Source organism: Schistocerca gregaria, chromosome X (genome assembly GCF_023897955.1).
Source record: "Schistocerca gregaria isolate iqSchGreg1 chromosome X, iqSchGreg1.2, whole genome shotgun sequence".
Classification (NCBI taxonomy): domain Eukaryota; kingdom Metazoa; phylum Arthropoda; class Insecta; order Orthoptera; family Acrididae; genus Schistocerca; species Schistocerca gregaria.
The window spans coordinates 742,750,085-742,776,212 of NC_064931.1; the positions used below are offsets into that span (position 1 = coordinate 742,750,085).

Sequence of the window (26,128 nt, forward strand, 5' to 3'; positions counted from 1 at the left end):
CTGCAGTGCAATAAAGCAGCTGGGGTGGATGAAATTAAGTCGGAACTCATCAAATACAGTGGAACGTCAGGTCTTAAATGGCTACACAGGATAATTTAAATGGCCTGGGAGTCGGGACAGGTTCCATCAGACTGGACAAATGCAGTAATCACACCAATCTTTAAACATGGAAACAGAAAAGATTGTAACAACTACAGAGATATCTCTTTAATCAGCGTTGTGGGTAAAATCTTTTCAGGTATTTTTGAAAGAAAAGTGCGAGTATTAGTTGAGGACCAATTGGATGAAAACCAGTGTGGGTTTAGGCCTCTTAAAGGTTGTCAGGACCAGATCTTTAGCTTACGGCAAATAATGGAGAAGTGTTATGAGTGGAACAGGGAATTGTATCTATGCCTTATAGATCTAGAAAAGGCATATGACCGGGTTCCTAGGAGGAAGTTATTGTCTGTTCTACGAGATTATGAAATACGAGGCAAACTTTTGCAAGTAATTAAAGGTCTTTACATGGATAGTCAGGCGGCAGTTCATGGTTCAGAGTAGTTTCAGGGGTAAGACAAGGCTGCAACCTGTCTCCACTGTTGTTCATATTATTTATGGATCATATGTTGAAAACAATAGACTGGCTAGGTGAGATTAAGATATGTGAACACAAAATAAGCAGTCTTGCATATGCGGATGACTTAGTTGTGATGGCAGATTCGAGTAAAAGTTTGCAAAGTAATATTTCAGAGCTAGATCAGAAATGTAAGGACTATGGTATGAAGATTAGCATCTCCAAAACGAAAATAATGTCAGTGGGAAAGAAATATAAACGGATTGAGTGCCAAATAGGAGGAACAAAGTTAGAACAGTTGGACGGTTCAAGTACTTAGGATGCATATTCTCACAGCATGGCAACATAGTCAAAGAATTGGAAGCGAGGTGTAGCAAAGCTAATGCAGTGAGCGCTCAGCTACGATCTACTCTCTTCTGCAAGAAGGAAGTCAGTACCAAGACTAAGCTATCTGTGCACCGTTCAATCTTTCGACCAACTTTGTTGTATGTGAGCGAAAGCTGGGTGGATTCAGGTTACCTTATCAACAGGGTTGAGGTTACAGATATGAAAGTAGCTAGGATGATTGCAGGTACTAGTAGATGGGAACAATGGCAGGAGGGTGTCCACAATGAGGAAATCAAAGAAAAACTGGGCATGAACTCTACAGGTGTAGCAGTCAGGGCGAACAGGCTTAGATGGTGGGGTCATGTTACACGCATGGGAGAAGCAAGGTTACCCAAGAGACTCGGGTTCAGCAGTAGAGGGTAGGAGGAGTCGGGGCAGACCAAGGAGAAGGTACCTGGATTCGGTTAAGAATTATTTTGAAGTAATAGGTTTAACATCAGAAGAGGCACCAATGTTAGCACTGAATAGAGGATCATGGAGGAATTTTATAAGGGGGGGCTATGCTCCAGACTGAACGCTGAAAGGCATATTCAGTCTTAAATGATGATGATGATGAGCTAAGTACAGGAATGCTAGAAAGTCCTTTAAAAACTGTGGAAATGCCAAGTAGCGAAGTAGAGGCATCATATTGGATACAATTACTGTTTTCTAAACTTGAATCGCATCATAAAGAACTAAAGGATAGTAATAAGGAACTGAATAGTTAGACTGAGTCTAGCAATAAAGAACTAAATGATAGTAACAAAGAATTAAACAATAAGATTGAATATATGAGTAAAGAACTAAAGGACAGTAGCAAAATAATAAAGAATGAAATGACCTCAAAATGAATAGTTTAAATTATAAGATTAATTCTAACTACCATGATCTGCAAATCAAAGTACTGAATGAATTGAATAATATTTTTAAACTGAACTTAGCGAAATTCGCAAAGATTGAAAAGATGAACTTATGGAATGGAGGTTGTCAAGAAAGAATAGGTAATGAATCCAAACTTTAATCAAGTTGAAGAATTAACCACTAACCACTAAACCACTAAAAGACATTAAGAAAATAAAATCTGACTGTGTTATATGAGGATGCTGCTAAAAACTCTTCTAACAGAGTGGCAGGAGTAGAACTACCAGTAAGGATTTAAATCCTAGTACGTATTACTAAAATAGAAAATACTCACTGGTAGCTCTTGTAATACTACTGTATTGCATGTTACTTCAGTTGACGCTGCTTTCATCGCATGTTGTCAATTTTTACGTTTTGATCCAAATAAATTTACCCGTAAGAGTTCCGGAATAATTTTGAGGATATTTTGCTTAACGCATGGTCAGAACGAGAGAAGATTTCTTTCATAAGAAGCCATTTATCAGGAGATGCTTTGCGATGGTCAGCTGACGTAATGACTGGATACAAAACTCATGAGTTCTGGAGTGGTAAAAGTTTAGTCCAGGTCGTGACTCAGTGAAAGAGTTCTCTAGAAAGTGGGTTTGACGGCTGTCATGTCTGACAGAAAAGATGAAACCGGAAATGATTATCATGGGACTAGATTGTAAGCTGCCTTGGTATTGGCAGAAAACAATCATTTCCCCACCTAAAGATAATGTGGATTGGTTCACTGAGTATTTGGAGCGAGTAGAAATAGTAGCTGCCGTTGAGGAACAGGTGCAACATAATAATAGGGCTTCTAACAACCATGTACAATGGTTCAAATGGCTCTGAGCTCTATTGGACTTAACTTCTGAGGTCACCAGTTCCCTAGAACTTAGAACTACTTAAACCTAACTAACCTAAGGACATCACACACATCCATGCCCGAGGCAGGATTCGAACCTGCGACCGTAACGGTCGCGCGGTTCCGGACTAAAGCGCATAGAACCGCTCGGCCACCAGGACCGGCACAACCATGTAATCAACCGAAATAATGACAGTGGGAACGTGAATGTTAGAAATATGGAGGTTCAGAATACAATATCTACTTATCGTGGTCAAGGCGGTGGTCGAGGAAGAGGTAGACAATAACCATGCTTTCGCGTAATTATTATAACGCAGGCAGAAATGTAAATAATGTACCGCTGAGACAAGACGAAGAGCAGATTGCCACCCCGTCTGATTCTGTATAGAATGAACACAACAGGCGGCGTGTGGGGACACTAAGTCCCGTCTATGACGAAAGTGGCCCTCGGCAGGCGGAAACAGTAACACAGCCAGTAACAAAAACACAAACCACAGTCAATCAGCACACGTAGACCGATTACATGGATGATGAAATAGGAACAGAGAGAACCAGTGATGTACAACGCTACTCACATTATACAGTTGGCAGCAAAATGGTTCAAATGGCTCTGAGCACTATGGGACTTAACATCTGAGGTCATCAGTCCCCTAGAACTTAGAACTACTTAATCCTAGCTAACCTAAGGACATCACACAATGTATGCCCGAGGCAGGATTCGAACCTGCGACCGTAGCGGTCGCACTGTTCCAGACTGAAGCGCCTAGAACCGCTCGGCAACACCGGCCGGCAGTTGGCAGCATTTTGGACACATAACAAAAGTAGGTCAAGAAGGAAAAAGAAAAGGCTACAGATAATACGGAGGAACAAATTAAAGCGTTTGAATCAGAAAGATAAAGTCTTGCATCTTCGACAATAATGGCAATCTGAAGGAAAAGTTTCGATAGAGGAGGTAGAGTCAGTTCTGCAAGGTTTTGAAGAGGAAGAATAGATGGATGAAGGGGAAGGCAATAATAATGAGGTCAAGGAACGTATTCCCTGTATTGATTTGCCACAAACTGTAAAAGCCGACGACAGTATTATAGATAGCAATGTTGCGTAGGGACGCAAATGCACGGGGTAGAGAGTAGTTTACCTGATGTGAAGCAAACGAAATTAGAGCAAGTCGTCACGTGCTTTGACTTAAAATTGGTGGACAAGTTGGAAAAGGCGGCTGAGAATGTAGAGATCGATGACCCCGCGAATCTGAGTGTAAATGTACTTGCAACTGAACAAAATTACTGCAGCTGGAAACAGATTGAAAAGAATTTATTGGAAGACTTATGAGGAACCTGTTCAAACTAGAATAACTCACCCTATTACAAAAACTAATATCCCAGGAGTAATAGTAAGTTGTCTTCTTGATAGTGGCACTGTAGCAAGTACTTTGTTCCAAGCATTCTTTGATTCTATTCGTAATAAGTAAGTGTTATCGGACGTGAACGTAAGTGGTTTAAGAATAATAGGTCCTACAGGAAAAGTTTCTAACCAGTACAGCACGAAGCTTAAATACCAACTGGTATAGGGACATAATAATAGATCATCCTTGTTTAATCGTGTTGGGTTTGAGTACTGGGATGTTAGTTGGCATAGATATTTTAACGAAATATTAAGGAAAGACTGACTTTTATCAGCACTCGGTCTTCAGGCAACAAGTGGCCCATCGGGCTCCTCAATTGGCATCACGAGGCTGAGTGCATCCCGAAAAATGGCAACAGCGCATGGCGGCCTGGATGGTCACCCATCCAAGGGCTGGCCACGGCCGATACCACGTAACTTTGGTGATCTGACGGGAACCGGTGTATCCACTGCGTCAAGGCCGTTGCCGTTTCTTATCAGAGTCACTTATTATTAACTTTACCAGATTCTAGAGTGATTACAGAGCTTTTCATAGGAAACTATATGGGCAGTAATAATGAAGCATGGGAACTCCCTATTAGAGTAATGAGGAACTGGTGATACTCGCAGGAAGATGCTGAATTCAGTAATCATGTGCAAGCTGCTAATACAGAAAAGAACTATATCCTGAAAGAGACAGAGGCTAAGGTACAGTCAACAAATCAAATTTCTGATAACCAGAGAGCAGAATTAAGGAAAGTATTAACCGCTCATCACAATATATTCTCGAATACGCCTGGTGAAGGTAAAGGGTGTGAGTACCGTTTGAATGTAAAGTCTGGGCAGGTATTTTTCATGAAACCTTATCAGATACATGTTTCGAGAAATCAAGCTGCTAAGAAAAAAATTTAACGTGTGTTGGCATGGGATGTCACTGAGCTAGCAATTAATGAATATCCTCTTATTGTTGGGCCTAAGCGTGACGGAAGCGTTAGGTTAGTACTGGACGCACGCTGGCTAAATGAAATTGTAATAAGAGACAGTGACCGTCCTAAAAATATGGACAAACTGATACAAAAGTTCCGGGGGTGGGGTTATACATCTTACATCATTGGACAGAACTTTTGGATATTGGAATTTGCCCCTGGCGAAAGAATCACGTAAACATACAGCCTGTTTGTAAAAAGGAGTGTGCTGCCAATATAAACTAGTCCCATTTGGATTAAATATTTCTCTGTGTGCCTTTTTAAGAGTTATGGCTCAAGCATTTGGCCAGAAATTATTGGATCAGACAACTATTTGTGTAGATGATATACTGTTGGCAATTTCCACACGGGCAGAACACACCACTCTAGTAGACGGGGTGCTACAAACTATAGAAAAGGAAGTATGCAGTTAAAGTTAGGAAAGACAGTGTGTAAGAGAAAAAATAACATTTTTGGGCCATGAAATTAGCAGGGAAGGTATATTGCCTGTTTCTTCCAAACTATCAGTCATCGTAAAATTTGAAGCGCCCAGAAATAAAAAGCAGCTCAGATCAATGTTCGGTTTGTTCGGATTCTACCGCCGTTTTGCTGAAGGCCGCTTGTTTAATGCACCTTGTCTGTTTCACTTGTTAAAGAAAAATATCTCATGGGTTTGGACTGAAGAGTGCCACGCTTTTGAAGAATTAAAAAATTGTCTGAGTAGTCCGTGTTTACATCATCCAAATTTTTCGAATCCCTTTTGCATATTATTTTAGGCAAGTGGTTATCGGACTGCAGGACAGGTGTTTCAGATGGAAACAGAAGGCGACCAAGAGATACATAAACCAATCGCATTTGCGAGTCTTTCACTGCAACCTGCTGAGCGAAATTATGGAATTTCGAAATTAGAGGCACTGGCTATCATGTTTGGTATGCAAAAATTTGAGCATTATATGTGATAATCTGTGTTGATCACAAAGCAATTTACGTTTTTAAAAACTTGCAAACTGAGACATTCAAGACTAATCAGGTGAGCTATGTACCTTCAGCAGTTCGACCTTGAGGTTAAACCCATACAAGGGGAGAATAATCTGGTAGCAGATGGGCTATCAAGAGGTGCTGAGTTATGCAGATAAACAGTAATTCCGTTAGTAGATAGGAATAAAGTGAGCATGCTGGACATACATGAATTAGAGGGACGTGCCTTGAAGAAAGTATGTAAAAACATAAGAAGGGAGAAAAATAATAATAATTAATTGGGTTTGGTCAAAAGCCATTTAGGGGTCCATAATTATCCAAAAGTAGCACAGTACTATTGCCTACATAACGGAATTTTATTACGAAGAAGGATATTAGATTCAGCAGAATGGAAAAAAAGTTTTACGTCACAACATGTGTATCTGCTATAGATTATTTGTAGATTTTCCGCATCTACGATATGGCCATTATGAGGCCAAGTTAGCTGAATTAAGTGAGAAAGTGGTTATCGACAACGAGTATCGTATCGTAGCTAGAAGGCAAGCATCCTGTGCTGTTTGTCAGAAGGTATGTGCGGTATATAGTATAGTGCAGCAGGGAGATATGCACAATGTAAACCAAGTGAACCCCTGGAATTACCTGCAGCTGATCATTTTGGCCCCCTCTCGACATCTAATGGAGGATGGACACGGACCCATGTTTTTGTGGCCATTGACTGTTTTAACAAGTATGTCAAACTATATCCAATAAAGAGAGCTAACGCAAAAACGCTAATAGACAGGCTAGAAAATGACTATTTTGTAAGGACTGGTAAGCCTAAGAGTCTCTTGTTATGCGTGAGGCTAACCAGATTGTGTAATACTTACTATCCCAGAAATCATTCGACTTGGGACGATCATACCAAAAACTTCGAAGAAATCATCAGCAATCTTAAACATGATGCAATAGGGTTTGCTCCTTGTCAACTAATGTTTAATCAGAAACCCCATAACATCCTTTCAAACAGGGTTGATTTTTCAGTCCTGTCTCAGAAGTCTACAGATGAGAAGAAGGCACAGGCTAGGGAAAACATATGTAAGAGAACGTTGGACATAAAACGAAAGCATGACGGAAAAGCTTCCCCCACTAGTTTTAACATTGGTGAACTAGTGTTAGTCAAAGCTAAAGAGAAATCTAAGAAAATTACAGCGGAAACAAAGAAGTTTATACATGTTTAGCAAGGACCATTCAGGGTAATAATTAAGCCTCATGCAAACACATACCCGAAAAGTAAGAAAGTACTAGGTCTACGAAACATTGTAGACCCGAAGCTTTTCAGTGATTAAATTCTTTAGAGAGTCTGGCACCCAATGAGGATACACAGTTTGGCTTACTGTGCGGTCCCAACTGGATGAAGCTTTATTTTCTTTTCAGGTTTCATTCTCTTCTTCTGTACTGTCTGTAGTAAGGAAGGAAAGTACGTCTTCATGTTGTAGATATGCTACTAATTTATAAAATATTCCTAGTGAATAACAATAATTCCCGAAAATGACTATACCCGAATGACTACTTACAAGAGAATACGAGAGATAGTTTGCAGTAGTAAATTATAAATATTAAAGTAACACTGGGTAACTTTTGAGCACCAATGATGGCAAAATAATGGCTAAAGTAAACAAATAATAAACGAGATCCACAAAAAGAATTAGTAACCGAAAAAGACAGAACTCTGCGGTAATTGAAGCTGAAAATTTCTAAAAATCTAAAACAATAGACTCTGCATAAACCAATAACTTTCAATTGGAAGTAAGTTTGTCTGTAAGTAAAAGAGTGAAATAATATGGTACCACTAGAGCCAAGCCAAAGCGTTTTGGTACTTACTGAATGAGATGTGTGAGGATCACACTTAAAATATATGTGAATAATGAGGTCTGTAGGCTGACGAAGATAAAAGAGAAAGAAACTTCGAAATGTGTAGAAAAGTGGAAAATAAGGACAAATGAGAAATGAAGTTGGTAGTCTGGCATATACGGTAAAATGGTGGAAAATTGATGAGTAATTCCCTCACATCTCGTAAAAAGGTTGAGAAACGCGTAATCCTGCTTAAGGCAGATGGTCAGTTAACAGATAAATATTGACACACACAGACAACGACACACACAAACGAATGTGTTAAAAAATGCAGACTGCAAGGTATTGCTATGTTACAATTAGAAAATTTTGGATTATGTGTGTGGCAAAGCAAAGTAACTACTGTCGAACAAATGATTCTTTAGTATACTAATCAGTACGATAATTGAGCCATACAAAGATAGAACATACAAAGGTTACTCAATTTTCTAAGTAAAGCAACACCTAAGGTAATGTAGAAACTTGCAAACTGGGCCAAGACGTAATTATTTTTAAAGTCGACGTTGAATTTCAGAGCATAAAAGCTATGGTGAGAAAAGAATTGCAAACTTTGTGATTCAAGCTTACTAATGAAGTAAAATGTCACGACTTTGTGAAGTAACGTATTGCAAATAATCATTTTGAAAAAGTTAACAACAGTTTTTCAACTAATAAATCTTAAGAAAAAAATTATTTTTGGTAACTTCTCAATTGCTTATTTAAATTGTAGAAGGAAAACAGAATATAGAACGTATTTTGTCTTCCCTTAGACGAGAGGTTGAGAACAAAAGCTTAGACTATGTTATCTGTTTCTCAGGGACATGGAGGCTTCATGAAAGGTAGCCTTCAAGCTGTATTGGAGAAGTAAGCGAGAAGGATGCGCACTACACAAACTCCTCCCCTTTCCCTTTTGCAATAGAATATCGTGTAGAGCGCCATACTTAGTGACTTCCCTCTATCTATCCTATATGTTTTAGTGAAAGTGGTTCGTACGGAGACAAACATCGGTGCCTACGATTATGATTAACTGAGTGAGTACTGAAAAGCTAAATATTTTTGTGGGATTCTCTTTCGGGTGAAGACTGAAAAATCTAAACCACAAAGGTAATCACCTTCAAAGGAAGTCAGGTACCCAATTAGTGAAGGAATTAGCATATTTCACCAAAATGTAAGAGATAAAGTTAGTGAACTGCTTATCGATGTTGACACTGACATTATTGGTTTATCGGAGCACAGCTTAAATAATTTGACAGCTGAGAGGCTTCCTTTAGCAGGATACAGATTAGCTGGCTGGTTTTCAAGGAGTTCTTTGCGGAGTGGGGGAGTGGCCATGAGCCTCAAAAATGGTATCCAATTTTATTCCGTACACATATCATCACACTGCACTGAACAGGTATCTAAATGTTGTGCAGAGGCAGTTGAATTTAGGAAGTACCAAAAATTGGTTACATGTGGTGACTTTAGTATTAATTTTGTATGTGACTGTGCAAGAAAAACGAAGATCTCCTAAATTCATATGACCTGATGCAGACTGTATTTTTTCCAACCAGGTTGCAGGGGAATAGTAGCACAGCCATAGACAATATTTTTATTCATTCTTCATTACTAGATGGACATTCTGTTAGTAAAAGGACAGACAATGGTGCACAAATTTTAACACAAAAAGGCTTTTGTACTCAAAAAATGTTATATATACCAACAAACTACGTAAAAAAGGTATTCCAACGGAAACCGAGTTTTTTAAACATCGTTAAGGAATAAGAATGGCAGGATGTTCATAGTGCCGATAACACAGATCACAAATATAATACGTTCCTTAACACATTTCTCATGCTCTTTGAAAGTTACTTTCCAGTAGAACATTCTAAACAGGCTACTAGCAATAAAAGGCAGCGTGGGTGGCTAACTAATGGGATAAGGATATCATCTAGAATAAAGTCGGAATTAGACAGAAGCGCCAAAGAAACTCGTACAGGTATGTTTATTCAAATACAGAGATACGTCAACAGGCAGAATAAGGCGCTGCGGTCGGCAACGCCTGTATAAGACAAGTGTCTGGCACAGCTGTTCGATCGGTTACTTCTGACAATGGTAGGTTATCAAGATTTAAGAGAGTTTGAACGTGGTATTATAGTTGGCACACGAGCGATGGGACACAGCATCTCCGAGGTAGCGATTTTCTGTACGACCACTTCACAAGTGTACCGCCAATATTACGAATCTGGTAAAACATAAAATATCCAACATTCAGCTAACGGCTGAAAAAAAATCGTACAAGAACGAGGCCAACGATGACTGAAGAGAATCATTCAATGTGACAGAAGTGCAACCCTTCCACAAATTGCTGCAGATTTCAGTGCTGGGCCATCAACAGGTGTCAGCATACGAACCATTCAACGAAATATCATCAATATGGGCTTTCATAGCTGAAGGCCCACTCATGTACCCTTGATCACTGCATGACACAAAGCTTTACGCCTCACCTGGGCCCATCACCGAACTGTCTTCTTTTCGAAGGAGCGCACCAACATTAGTCTGTAAGCATTTCGGAAGCGATGCCGAACGGTCCTAGCGAAAGGAAACGCTGTTGTCAGTTCTCCTCGCGCCAGCCACTCAAAAGCAATCTGCCTCATATCCGCGCATGCACACTGCAGTGACGCAGCGGCAGAACCCTAAGCGGCTGGCAGCCGATGCAGGCTCGCTATTCTTCACAGTACCGAAAAGAGTGGTTAGAATACTGTTCGAATTTCGCTGACCACGTGCTTCCATGACTGCATGATAGCGATAGAATATTGAGTGTGTTCTGGAAATTGTCATAAATTTCACATTATGTGATTGTATTCTTCGTTCTCATCGACGTCTTCTTTGGGATTTTACGTTTCAGAATATGAGTTAGGAACGGAGTGTTGTACCACATTGTATAATTATGCGAATAGACACACCCGAAAAATTCGTCATTTTTTTCCGTTTTCCGTCGTTACTTAGTTGCTTCAAAATTCACGGAGGTGCGTTCCGTCTATGAAACTAACTGAAGGCAGTTTGTTTATTGCCATACGCGTTTCGCTTCTGTTATTCATGAAGATGCTCCACAGTTAAAAGAAGTGAAATGCGTACGGCTATTAACAAACTGCCTTCAATTAGTTGCATTCCATCGACAGACAGAACACATCTCCACGAACTTAAAAAATTGTTTAAGAAAGTGTAAAAGAATAAGAATACACATAGAATGTGGTTGTACTTGCTCCTAGAGATACAAATGATGAAGTAGCCTACCTCCCTACACGATACATTAACAATTTGGTTCATAAAAACAAAATTTAAAAAAAGAAAAGAAATACACCTTTTCGAGAGTGTGTGGCGAGTGCAGCTATAGAAGTTCGTTTTAGTTTGTAACATGCATCTGATGAGTTAAAATGTTTCATATGAGATGGTATAGTTTAAAAATATTGTGGCGGGAATCTATCATCTCTGTCTACTGTTGTTAAGGATTCGATCGCAGATAAATACTTGTGACAAGTTAAAATATAAAGACGACTGTTGCTAGTTTCACTCACAATAATTTAAGTTGTGCTCTTAGATTCCTGTCTGACCACACACTCGGAAATCGCTATGTATTCAGAAAAAAGTAGTGAATTATTACTGACAAGAAAAAATATAAATGTCACTGTGAGTTGTTTCACACACAGCAATTTCTTCTTTCATTTCTTAAACATATGGAAGTCACGAAATCGAAGATACTTGTTACTGAGAAAGCGCGCTCTTACGCGTAAATAACAACGGACATGCCAGAAAAATGCTTAACTTTGACGATTAACGAAGTCTCAGAATGTGTTACAAATACGAAGAGGAAAAACACTATTTAGGTATGCAGCAGTAGGTGATCCTACGACCTTTGACACGTCAGTTCGTTGTCTTACCCACTGTACAACTCGTTTGCCTGCAGCGCTTTATTCCACATAATTCCAGTCGAGAGAGCCGCAGGCTGACTTCTCAATTGGTTCACCAATTACTTTAACAACAGACAGCATGCTAGAAACGTAGGTTTGCCTTTTCTTAATCTTTCTTCTAAGATAAGTCGTAAGGTCAGTATTGCCTCACGTGTTCCAACATTTCTACGGAATCCAAACTGGTCCTCCCCTAGGTCCGCATCTTCCAGTTTTTCCATTCGTCTGTAAAGAATTCGCGTTAGTATTTTGCAGCTGTGACTTATTAAAGTGATAGTTCGGTAATTTTCACATCTGTCAACACCTGCTTTCTTTGGGATTGGAATTATTATATTCTTCTTGAAGTCTGAGGGTATTTCGCCTGTCTCATACATCTTGCTCACCAGCTGGTAGAGTTTTGTCATGACTGGCTCTCCCAAGGCAGTCAGTAGTTCCAATGGAATGTTGTCTATTCCTGGGGCCTTGTTTCGACTCAGGTCTTCTAGTGCTCTGTCAAACTCTTCACGCAGTATCGTATCTCCCATTTCGTCTTCATCTACATCCTCTTCCATTTCCATAATATTGTCCTCATGTACATCGCCGTTGTATAAACCTTCTATATACTCCTTCCACCTTTCTGCCTTCCCTTCTTTGCTTAGAACTGGGTTGCCATCTGAGCTCTTGATATTCACACACGTGGTTCTCTTCTCTCCAAAGGTCTCTTTAATTTTCCTGTAGGCAGTATCTATCTTACCCCTAGTGAGATAAGCTTCTACATCCTTACATTTGTCCTCTAGCCATCCCTGCTTAGCCATTTTGCACTTCCTTTCTATCTCATTTTTGAGACGTTTGTATTCCTTTTTGCCTGCTTCATTTACTGCATTTTTATATTTTCTCCTTTCATCAATTAAATTCAGTATTTCATCTGTCACCCAAGGATTTCTACTAGCTCTCGTCTTTTTACCTTCTTGCTTCTCTGCTGCCTTCACTACTTCATTCCTCAAAGCTACCCATTCTTCTTCTACTGTATTTCTTTCCACCATTCCTGCAAATTATTACCTTATGCTCTCCGTGAAACCCTGTCCAACCTCTGGTTTAGTCAGTTTATCCAGGCCCCATGTCCTTAAATTCCCACCTTTTTGCAGTTTCTTCAGTTTTAACCTACAGCTCATAACCAATAGATTGTGGTCAGATTCCACATCTGCCCCTGGAAATGTCCTACAATTTAAAACCTGATTCCTAAATCTCTGCCTTACCATTACATAATCTATCTGATACCTTTTAGTATCTCCAGGATTCTTCCATGTATACAACCTTCTTTTATGATTCTTGAACCAAGTGTTAGCAATGATTAAGTTATGCTCTGTGCAAAATTCTACCAGACGGCTTCCTCTTTCATTTCTTAGCCCCAATCCATAATCACCTACTATGTTTCCTTCTCTCCCTTTTCCTACTGACGAATTCCAGTCACCCATGACTATTAAATTTTCGTCTCCCTAACTTAGCTTCATTCATTTAAGAGTTATAAGGATTGTAAATTGTTACTCGACAAAGTTATTAAATTATACGTGTCCGAGAATGCGACCATTTAGATGCTGACAAACTGCCTATTGGCTTCTATCTCTGGTTCTTCGGCCGACGTTCATCTAATATTTTTACTGACGTTTCGCCAGCACGAGTGGCTGGCATTGCCAAAGCTTCACCCTCCATTGCCGGTGGTGAACTGGAGCCGAGCTTTTTTAAATAGAGATGGGGCCCCTCCACGCCCGCACCAGCGTGGTGACCAGACCAAAAGTTCTACTGTCACCTCCGCCAACATGTTAGTTATCTAATAAGTGGATCACAGGACGCTGGGCTGCGATGTTATACGTGCGTCTGCGTAAGACTACGCATTAACACGGTCCATCAGGCCATAGATAGTGGACGAAACGCGAGTGAGGGTAACAATTTGAAGAGCAGAGGGGAAAAAAGTGCCAAGGCTCGTGCCGTGGGACAAAAACCTCTGCGACAGTATGATGGGAAGTAAGAGCGGTAGTGGCTTACTAGCTGCGATAGTTCATGCAAGGTTGGGTTTGTTAATATGGGTATCATGCATCATTACCGTGGCAAGCGATGGCTATTTATCCTGAAACGTCCCCTTAGAAAAATTATACAAGACTGGTCTATGTGAAACGTCCTCTTTGAACAATTATACACGAATGTGCTTAAACTGACACACAATATTTTTAGCGCAACGCAATCTGACTTTCAATAATCCCTACAAGAGAATGGCCCTGACTAACATTAACCTATACGTTTCACAAATCACGTACCTCACAAAAATCTTCGTTACTCAAGCTACTGCAATACAGCGAGCGCCACTACTGCCAGCTAAATAAAAGATTCAAACTACTGAAGGCACTAACTACTGATAGGCATAGTTAGCAAATGAAAGATTTTAATACAGAACAAACAATGTATTTACCTTAATAGTCATAATATATATGGTAGTTCATGACATCCAGTCTTACAAATTACATAACTCCGCCATCTCTCTCCCCACGTCCACCACTGCTGGCGGCTCACCTCCAACTGCGCAACGCTACGCGCTGTTAGCATCCAGCTGCCGCTGCCCAACACTACAATGGCAGACAACAATGCAAACCAGCCACAGACTGCACACGGCACAGCCAGTGATTTTCATACAGAGCGCTACGTGGCGGCGGCGTTACCACTAAAAAAACCTAAACAGCCTACTTACAATCCCAGTTGCTGCAGCCGCTACATTCCTGGAACAATCAGGATCGTTATATAGTAGTGGGAGATCGACCACAGATCATCTCACCGTGTGGGGGTGTGTGGAGCTTGTCTGCATGCAGTGTACGGTAAGGCTTCCCTGTCTGTTGCCAGTTATTCGGCAGTGTGTTCCAGCTGGGTATCCAGTAATAGCGTCTAATTAACAGGGCCTCACCTATACCGTTGTGTTTGCGTGTGCTTGGCCATATATGTTAGGTCCTTACAAGAATGTCTTTTGGTCTTTTATGTTTCCATCTATGGTTGTGGTCGTAGTTCCCCAGATTTAAAATAAACGGGTTCTGCGAATGTCTGGAGTTTCTGTATAGTCTTGTGGTGAGTTTGTGGATTACCTGCGTGAGAGTCTCAAGTCGGTATTCCCGGTGAAGGTCCGCGATGCGTGTGTATCGTGGAGCATTGCTTATGATTTTGAGTCCTTTGTTTTGTATGAGCTGCAGACGGCGCAGGCGTGTGGGCGCAGCGTATCCCCTGACAGGAGCTGCGTACGTCATCAGGGGTCGAATAAGTGTCATGTACATGGACCTCGACACCCTTCTGTTCAGTGTGCTACGACTGTTGAGCATATGGCAGAGCTGTTTGAGCCTCGCGCTTGCTCGGTGGGTCATGTGTTTTGTGAGGTCCCCCCAGAGTAATTTCCGGTCCAGGCAGACACCGAGGTATTTGACTTTCCCACGGAAATGTATTGGGTGTGCATGAAGAGTTATTGGTCTGCAGTATCGGTGTTTGCGCAATTGCTTCGGTCTTCTAGTGAACAGAACGGTATCGCACTTGTCGACGTTTACTCTAACACGCCATTTCTCCAACCAAGGCTCAGCCACTCTGAGTGCAGTCTGTAAGCGTGACGTAATGTTTGATGGTTTCCAATCTTGCGCGATGATGGCTGTGTCATCCACGTAGATTGCCATCGTTGTGTTGTGTGTGGTTAGGAGATCGTTTACGTAGAAGTTAAACAGTAGGGGCCCTAGGATGCTTCCCTGGGGTACTCTCGCGTGTATACCTTGTCGTGTTGATTGTTTTCCCTGCACGTCAGTGTTGAAACTCCTGTCTGTGAGGTATGAATGTATTAGACGCACCAGTCCGTCGGGGAATCCTGAGTCGCTGAGTTTGCGAATGAGGCCGTTGTGCCATAGACGGTCGAAAGCCTTTTCGATGTTCAGGAACACCGCCCCTGTTTCTTTGTTTGTGTTGAAGCCATGTGTTATATGTTCAACGACCCATAAAAGTTGTGTTGTGGAGTGTTGATTCCTGAAGCCGAATTGCTCCGGTCTCAGGATGTCATTTGTTACGCAGTGCCTAGTGATGCCTTTGAGAATCACCTTCTCAACAATCTTGCTGAGAGAACTAAGAAGGTTGGTGGGTCGGTAATTTTGTGGGTGGCTGTGGTCTTTCCGCGACTTCCTGAACATCAGGTTCAAAAATGGTTCAAATGGCTCTGAGCACTATGGGACTCAACATCTTAGGTCATAAGTCCCCTAGAACTTAGAACTACTTAAACCTAACTAACACAAGGACATCACACACACCCGTGCCCGAGGCAGGATTCGAACCAGCGACCATAGCAGCCCCGCGGTTCCGGACTGCAGCGCCAGAACCGCACGGCCACCGCGGACGGCGAACATCAGGATCTTGGTCGTTTCCCAAAAGGTGGGGAAATGCTGGTGTTTTAGTATGGCATTCGTTATGTGTGTTAGGTATTCAGTGGCTTTATCCGTGAACTGGAGGACACGGTTTTGAATGCCATCATGACTTTCCTAGCAGCGTAATGCATTATAGCCCAGGAGACTTCGGCTGTGCTAGCATGTCGAATGTCGTCGCGCGATGGTTGGGATGCGTGTAACCTCCTGGTCAGTAGCAAGTGTGAACACTGGATCTGATGGTACCAGGTTCGGTGTCAATGACGCAGCGAGTGTGCGGGCCTTTAGTTCTGCTTTCTCTTCCGCTGAGTATGCAGGTCCGTCAGGCCCTTGAAGCGTTGGGGTGTACATTTTCTCCCTGGTGAAGTGTCGGATAGTTGCCACACGCCAGGTCGCGCGGTGTCCAGCCCTTCGAGTTTTTGGTTCCACTGTTGTGTTCTGTGTGTTTTGTATTTTTTCGTGTATGATGCCCTGTAGCCTGTTGATGTGCCGTTTGAAGTACTGACGCCTGGTGCGCTGCCATTGTCTCCTGAAGCGATTCCTCATTGAGATTAGGCCCAGGATTTCTTGGGGCAGGGTCGCACTGTGTTGTTGTGAGGTGCGATCAGGTATGGTGCCCGCCATTGCGTTCTGGACGGCGTTAGTGAGGGTTTCTACTGCCTCGTCAATTTGTGCTGTTTCGTTAACTTCGTGTATGGGTGGGATGTGGCTATCGAGCGTTTCCTTGAACAATGTGCAATTCGCACGCCCGTAGACCAACATCCTGCGTTGTTCCATGTGCTGCAGTGTTTCCTCGATGTATAGTATTACAGGTTCGTAGTTTGAGGGCAGATCGTTTCCAAAGGCAACGTTGAGTGTCGATGTAATGCCATTGATGAGGGCCATGTCTTAACACGTGTGGCCTGTGTCCCCTCTGATAGGGAATGTGCGTCGGTTCAGTCGGCGCTAGTATAATGTAGTTTCTGCCTAGTGAATGTTCATACAGTTTTTTGCCGTTGTGATTTCGTATGCGTGAATTCCATTTTGGATGTTTTGGGTTCAGATCTCCAGCGACTATTACTCCGGGTGAGATGTTAGGTAGTGTGCTGGTATCGCGTGTTGAGATGCCTGCAGGACTGTTGTATAACGATATCAGTGTGGTGTAGGCTCCCTTGAACTTGACTCTGACGGCAGTAGCCTCGATTTTTTCCAGTTCAGGGAGCTCTATGTTTGTGTGCTCAATGTCTTTGTGTACAATGATTGCAGTTCCACCTGCCACGGCGTCGCCCGGTCGGTCGGTACGATAGACGCAGTAGCCAGGAAAGTTTAATTGTTTGCGCGACAAGGATTCCCTTGCGCTCCATGAACGCGGCAATTTCTGCACTTTTGTTGTGGATCCAGTCTGCATTTCAGAACAGGATCTGTGATAGTGTGTGTAGGTTTGCGTTACGGGCCGGGTGTGGTATGTTATTCATGTAAGAGTGTGAAAGAGTGTTGTGATGGCAGTGTGTATGACATCCCAGTATTGCCCGGGTTCGGCGCTCATGAGCTGGGTGACGAGTGCACCTTGGTAAGGATTTGAACGGTCGTGTGGCGTGGAGCCGAGCTCGCGGCCGCAGACACTATGTACCTGGCGCGCCAACGTCCTAGGGCGTCGCCGCGGTCATTTCCGGTGCGGTTCTCCTCTTGCTACATGCGACGATCGTCGCTGCAGTACGGGGAACCAGAACCCGTTTACCTTATGTCTGTGGCCGCGAGCTCGGCTCTAGTTCACCACCGGCAATGGGGTGAAGGTTTAACAGTGCCAGCCACACATGCTGGCGAAACGTCAGTAAAAACATTAGATGAACGTCGGCCGAAGAACCCGAGACAGAACCCAATAGGCAGATTGTCAAAAGTGGCCACGAAAGCCTTAACAATTTCGCATTTAGATGCTGCTACTTGTGCCTAGGTTGTTCGGTTCGGCTGTCGGCTGCGCCAGAGAGGTAGTAGAGAGACACTTCGCACCCAGCTATCAATCTGTCCACGTCAGTCAAACGCCCCCATACGCTGTGCCTCGAATGACGTCACAGCCAAGCAGCTACCAAAAGTGTTTCGGTAAAAGTAGGAAGTGATCTCGCGAGGGCAGCACACCTCTCTGGATCGCTTAGAATTCACTGCAGTAACTCTTCGTGTGGCGCCCGGATAATTGACAAAACTGCGTGGCAAGTGGTGAGATTATTTTCCACTTTTGTGGGGAGAAATTAACTTTGATGCTTAGAAGTCAGGGCAATAGACCATTTTACTTGGAACTTACCACAGAGGTCGCCCCTGAACTGAACCTCTGCATCTATTATCAGTTGCTCTTTACATCCTCGTGCTCCTTTGCAGTAGCTTTTTGTTCTTCATTTCTAACTTTGTTCTGTGTTGTATGTCATTTATTTCTGTGTAATGACTGAAGTTAATATTTTGTATATTGTTGGTAGGCATGTTATGGGGCGATATTTTGCTGGGTTTGCTGTGTCTGCTTGATCTTTAGGTTTCAGATATGTTATTCCACGTGTAAGAGTATCAGGGAATGTGTATGGGTCTGCAATGTAACTGTTAAATAATTTAGTTAGATGTGAATGTGTTGGTGAATTTCTTTCGCCAGAAATTTGCTATTTTATCTTTTCCAGGGGCTTTCCAATTGTGTGTAGAATTAATTGCTCAGGTGACTTCATGTTGCAAAATTATCACTTCAGGCATTTGTGGTATCATCTTGTATGTGTCTGTTTCTGCTTGTATCCACCGTGCATGCCTGTTATGTTGTACCGGGTTTAACCATATGTTGCTCCAGAAGTGTTCCATGTCTGTTATGTTTGGTGGGTTGTCTATTTTAATGTGTGTGTTATCTACTGTGTGATCAAATTTCTTTTGGTTTGTGTTGAATGTTTGGTTTTGTTTCCTTCTATTTTCACTTTTTTTGTATCTTCTAAGTCGTTTGGCCAATGCTTGTAATTTCTGCTTCTTTTTATCTAATTGCTCTATCGCTTTCTGTTGTGAGATTTTACCTAACCTTTTTCGTTTTTTTCTGACATTTGATGTCTTATAAATTGTGTTAGCTGTCCAATGTCTTTTCTCAGTTTTTCTATTCTGATCTGTAGCCTGTGTTGCCATGCTGGTTTTGTGGGTTTCTTCTGTGTGTTGGTTGGTTCTGACCTCTGCCTAGTGTGTATATTTAGTGTAGTGAGTGCTCCTATTTTGTTGTGTATGATTGTGTTGATAGTTGTTATTGTTGTTTCGACTTGTGGGCTATTTGGTGGTCTATGCAAGAATGGTCTAATGTCTGTATTTGTATCTTTGTATTCTATATATGTCAGCTGAAATTTTTCTTCTATATCTAACATGTGTGTCACTTCGTGTTCTATTTGTGCTTGTTCTGGTGGCTGTCTTAAGATTTCGTTTTCCTCTGATTGTTTAATTGATGCGTGTTGTTGTTTGTTTGTTTGCTCTGGGATGTTTGAATCCATTACTGTATTTTCTTATTCTTATTCTTCTTCTGATAGCGCATTATTTTGTTCCAGTATTTGTTGTACTTGTTGTTTGATGTTTTCTAATTCTGACTGGGGTATCCTGTTATTTTTGATTATTACACGGATCTGATCAGATAGTCGTTGTTCTGTTAAAAATTTTAATTCTGAATATCTGGTAATAAATTTTGTGTATACTTGTGATCTGTATCCAGTTGTGTTGGTTCCTAAGTTTGTTGCTTGGTAATAACAGAACATGAGACGTCGGTTAACTTCATCTGACCATCTCATCATGTCTTTGTTTTCCTTCTAGAGTGGTTGCAGAAAGCATATCCTGCAAAACACCTCTATTTGGATTAAATAATTTTCCGTGTGGCTAGCAGTGTCGTTACCATTATGGACGGGCATAGGGTTCAAGCGTCGTCCCCGACTATGACAAAGCTTGTCCGAGGCTTCCTTAGTTCTGTCTTGAACCAACTAATCACACTAAAAGGGAGGTTAGCCCCATTAGTGGTTTGTTCTTTTCGTCGCCTTTTATGACTGGCAGAACATACCGAAGGCCTATTCTTTTCCCGGGCCTCCACGGGGTTTATTATTATTATTATTATTATTATTTTATTTTTATTATTATCAGGAATGTTATTAAGTTTGTAAATGTTAACTTTTAATGAACAAATCACTCAGCTAGAACTCAATACTTTTTAATTTATAATTATGCTTCCTGATTCCGCTGAATAAACAGCAAGTAGGAACATTTTCTTTCAGAGAGCACAAAAATAATGTCGACTTGCAGACTGGAAATTATGGTCAGTATGATAGCCATCGCTTTCTGGCTGACCACTAAAATATTTTTCAGGCTCTTGTAAGTACGGCGACGATTTATCCACCCGTCGCCCCACACGATCACATTATTTCCTTGCTTGTGCATTGGCTCTGAGCACTATGCGCCTTAAATTCTGAGGTCATCAGTCGCCTAGAACTTAGAACTAATTAAGTCTAACTAACCTAAGGACATCACACACATCCATGCCCGAGGCAGAATTCGAACCTGCGATCGTAGCGGTCGCTCGGCTCCAGACTGTAGCGCCTAGAACCGCACGGCCACTCCGTGTATTAATGAGTAACATGTATAAATATTAATCACACACGTGGAACTTTTTAATGACAATTTTGATGTCCAAAGATTATTATTAATGTTACTACCAAGTAATGTGCTACTTTAGTCTACATGAAAACGTTTCACATGCTAAACAAACTAACGGAAATAACCACCAAATTCTTAAGGTGTGAATGCTTGTTATACAACCGACTCAGTAAGGATATGCTACTTACCCAGCTGGTTCTGTAAAGTAGGTATTATCGGTATGAGCACACAGTGACTGCTTTGTGTAGGCTGTATCACTGTGGACCATCCGGTCATCAAGCACCCACATATCTCCAAACATAGTTCGCTGAACATGCGAAATTCGCGTCACGATTTTCTCTGTTGCATCCACCGTTGCCGGTACCTGTCAAACGTTTGCTAGTTAATATTGATTATACAAAAACGACACAATTTCCCAAAATTCGAAAAACCAAGAATATTTTATACATACTTCATGGCATTGTGCTTAGTTTGTGATTAACTGAGAACAACGATATTACTCAAATGTTGGCACACTCAACTCTATTGGTACATTCTCGCTCCTCCAGTAAAATTTTAAACAACTACACTACTACTTTAGCAATTACATCTTGAATCTTTACTTTAATCTCAGGAATTTATTTTGATTTATTGGCACATACATCATCTTATAATAACTTGCTAAGAAGTCGAAACTATTAATAATATTTCTGTGACTCGAATTATATATATAAAGATGATGTAACTTACCAAACGAAAGCGTTGGTGCGTTGATAGAGACTACAACAAACACACACGGTTGCTTCATCAGGAAAGAGGGAAGGACGAAAGGATGCAGGTTTTAAGGGAGAGGGTAAGGAGTCATTCCAATCCCGGGAGCAGAAAGACTTACCTTAGGTGGAAAAAGGGACAGGTACACACACACACACACACACACACACCCACACACATCCATCCGCATCCGCACATATACAGACACAAGCATATATATATATATATATATATATATATATATATATATATATATATATATATATATATAACTCGATTAAAAAACAGTCAGTGTGTCAATTAAGAGAGTATGCGTAGCCCGTGTCAAGTTCAGGAATCCTTTAAGGAAGAAGTCATTCAGTATCATATTATCATATATGATCTATGTGACGAATTCAAAACTTCAGTAGCTATGAAACGTGTCTTTCCAGACTGGCAACTGGCCCAATCCTATCGAAACTCTGATGGAGGCGGCTAGATTAAAGACTTTCCTTTCCTGTGTAGGCCCACCAAATACATATCTTTTTTGACTTTTAGAAGGGCTACGACACCACTTATCTGCAGAAATTCACAACAGCATGTGAAATTAGTAGCTATGAAATCTCTCTTTCGAGAATGGTAATTGATGCAGTCCTATTGAAGTAAGTAACTTCTCATGGTGCAGCAAAAGTATAAAATGTATTCACTACCGCAATCATCTGTACTCCGTACCATAGCTCGTCCACCCAAGGAGCAACGTTTTGAAAACTGCCTGATAGCAAAAAAGCCGTTTGCGATTCGTGTTAAGGACTACTTCCTAGAGATAGGTGTGAAAAATATCAGTATTTCACGCCAAGGCTGGAACAAATCGTACGTCACTGCATCTTACGATAAACAATACCCTACCAGTCTGTCTTAAATCGAGGATGAGTGGTGGACAGTTCCGAGTTCGCTCCTATCTGGCTGGAATGCAAAAGTGGGAACTGCCCCCTTACGTCTCATAGCCCAGTCAACGAAGGAAAAAAGAGGAAAAAATAGCTCGTGCTGTCGCAAATTTCGGTGCAATGATAGGATGGAGTGCCATGAACAACATACTAAAAATCCTGACCGGTGGCGTGAAAGTGTGGGTGTAGGGAAAGTACAAAAGGCATTTTTTGAGTGTTGTTCTTGAATGACTCAAAAATCGCGGTGTCTACCAAAACTGAGTCCCAGTACCAAATTAATGCTGCTTTAATGGCATAAAATTATGTTTATTGTTAAATAAAGTGGGTTAACACCAAATATTAGATGTCTGAACCACATCTAGGGGTAGTAGAGCCGCAATAAATAATAAACTGTGTCCTAGGGATGTGTCAGGTGGTAAGGGAGTGCTGGAGGGTGTGTCTTGAGGCAAACTAGGTAATTCGAAAGTGGTCGAGCACTTCTCTCCTTTGAACGTCAGCTTACTGAAGAGCTAGAGACGGAGTCATACTCTCTCTACCCTGCTACGTCACAGAAAGCAACTGAACGCTGTTTTGTTGGTCTTTTCTCACTGCGCCTTGTAAATCAGTGATGTTGCACTGTCCCGGCATGCCGGGGAACGCATTCTTCTCAAAATGTGTTGACATTACATGGAACACTGATATTAATTATTAATAATACTAAGATATGAACAGAACCTACATAAATCTCCGCACTCTGTTCTGCACTAGTAGACAGAAAATAATTGTCAATTATCCTGCACAACAGCTTAACAAGAAATACGTGTCCTAGAACATCTCTGCTAAAAATATATCCAGTGGCACCTTGTAAACTGAATTTGCAGCATAACCTAGGCTTAACACTTCTTTCATCACAGACCTTTCCATCGTATGACCAATGCACCCCATGAAGCACATGAGTGTATTAAATGCTTTCCAATTTCATGGTAATTATCCCAAACTGGACTTCACAAGCCTTTATGTACAACGGTTATCAGAAGTAATGGAACAAATTGTTACACCTTCCTGCTGGCTACCCTTGGCAGCGTATTGCAAACACATGTACAATGTATTATAATGAACTGCAGGAAATTTATTTCCATTCTTTCACCATTAATTGTATTATTGGCAGGCTGCATAAATCCCTTACAGGAATTTGCCGGAATTCCTAGCATGGACTGAATGGAGCCACTTAACACACACCACAGTGACGAAGTTTTCTCAGGGTATCAACCAAGTCAAGCTGTCGTTCTGTGACGTTTCGACAGGTTTCCTACTCGTCATCTTCTGGCAAAGTGTCGAGTTCAAGTATGGATGGTATATTTATAGACGCTGGACTGTAGGCTCCTCTGCCTCGTCTACAACGGCTGGGCCAACCGCACGCCTCTTAAAGAGGTGTCACGGACGATGGTTGGTGCGGGGGTAGGGGGAGGGGGGTTGAGCAGTTGAGAACAGTAGTGGTGGGGAACTTCCAGCGCGTTGGAAGGACCTGGTGCTGCCTGTCTACTCCATCCGCTGCCTTCACCACTTTCATATCAGAGCGCTCTTGAACTATTCTTGCTAGCGCTGCAACCTATACAGAGCTCAGCTTGAAACCATCCCTGTTGACAAAATCACTAGTACCTCTTTGATGAGCGAGTCCCAGAACCTGTTCGTCGGGCACAATACCTCTGTCTGTTCAAAATCAAAAATATGACCTTTGTTGAGGCTGTACTGTGCCACTGCAGATTTGTCCGTTTGGCCGAGGATCAAATAAACAGGCAGCACAAGGACGCGACGCCAGGACCCCCCCCCCCCCCCCTCAACAAGTAGGAAGTCCCCCACACCACCATTCAGGATTCCTCCTCCTCCACCACCACCACCACCACCACCACCACCACCACCACTGTCCGTGACACCCTTTCTGGAGATGCAAGATTGGTCCAGGCGTTGCATAAAGATACAAACTGGACTTGAACCCAACACTTCGCCTGAAGATGAAGAGTAGGAAACTAGACGAAACGTTGTCACAGAACGCCGCCTAGACTCTGCTTATATCCCGAGAAGGCTTCATCATTGAAATTCCCCAAGAAAGCCTGCATTCCCATATAACACACCACAGTGTATCTTGAAAGGAAGTTTCAATATGACAGATGGAATACAACTTGTCCTATGTCCAAATATCTTAAGTTCCCTATCACGAAGGTGGCCTACTTCTGTTGCTGAGGGACCAACTTAAGTCACTGGACCTCTTGAGATGGAGGGAAAGCTGAGATTTGTGTGGTGCTTTGTATACCCTCATATGTTGTGAAAAGTATTCCAGCCATCGGTAGCGGAAACACTGAATCCAATATTGTTATATACACATTGACAGAGCGTTTCACTTGGAGCAGGCTCTTCAGTGTCGTACACAGTTGATAGCTCTCGCTGTTGAGCCATGTAATATATTGCATTGAATCCCAAGCCAGCAAGCAGATTGATCGATTTTTTTTTTATCTAAACTTCCTGTGGATGAAAAGAACAGCAGCATGTAGTATTAGGTGATGCGAATGATAGAGGGAGAATGGCAGCAACGGGGGCATTAGATAAAGACATCAATCTCTTTTCAATTTTCTATGTTGCCTCTTTTTCGGCAAAATGCTCAGCCCCAGTGCAGAATTTCTCATAAGGTGGAAAAACAGAATTGTCATACACAATTGACTCATTATTTTATAAGCTCATTGTCGTAGCTGCTTTTACGACTATTTCCCATTCTGCTTGTTCGTATCTGCACTTTGAAGAATATCAAACACCTTCCAAAAATTTTTCACCTGAACTACCAAACAACACAAAGGTTTTTCTGGTGCGAATTGTGCTCAAAGCAATGTTTTCCACATACTTTTCCTTAGTCTGGCCTTGACTGCCTTCATGTGAAGGAAACTTACTGCAACAACTCATCTGAGGTGAACTGGCAGTAGTTGTGTCCCTGTGTGTAACCGAACATCTCCTCCATTGATACAGAAATTCCTTCACCTTCAGGGAACCCTCTTTTTCTATATGTAGGTGCTGAGTCTATAAAGATCTTTTTTAAATCAATCCTCTTGATACCTTGCCTCTACAACGTAAAAATCCCCAACAGAGGAGGTACGTCCTCGAATGGTGTCTGCCCATTCATCCTTCCTTTCCTATCCACGAACTGTAATTGTATTCTGGAATTCATTTTCCATCTGCAGCGTAGTGTGCGCCGATTTAAAAATTCAGATTAAAACTGTGTGTCGGACCGGGCCTCGGGCCTGTGACCTTTGCCATTCCTAGGCAATTGTTCTGCGGACTGAGCTACGCAAGCACGAATCACGACCCGCCCTCAAAGCTTTACTTCCGCCAGTGCCTCATCTCCTATCTAAACTTTATATTATCGCAACTGAAGAAGCGTAAATTGTAAACCTTTCGCCGAATTTGTTGCGTTTTTTTTCCTTCTATCATCAAGAAATTCATTGTGAACAACATTCACATAAAACACAGTTTTAGAATTAAATTTCGCTTCAGTTGAACATAAGTTTTGGACCCCATTTTATGTTGAAGGCTGTATTTCTAAATACCAATACATTTTCTAAAGCATCTTTTAACTGAGTTGCCTCTGGTGAATTACTTTCTGCAAGATGC

General features: G+C 41.7%; 1 protein-coding gene across 1 annotated transcript in view; it reads right to left on the minus strand.

The window, feature by feature from the left end:
• The window catches only part of LOC126298275 (trimethyllysine dioxygenase, mitochondrial), a 499,530-nt gene that overhangs the window by 253,713 nt on the left and 219,689 nt on the right, over nt 1–26,128 (minus strand). The window contains exon 6 of the mRNA XM_049989574.1: nt 21,008–21,183. Coding sequence (XP_049845531.1) covers nt 21,008–21,183 — 176 coding nt within the window. The remainder of the gene's footprint in view (nt 1–21,007; nt 21,184–26,128) is intronic.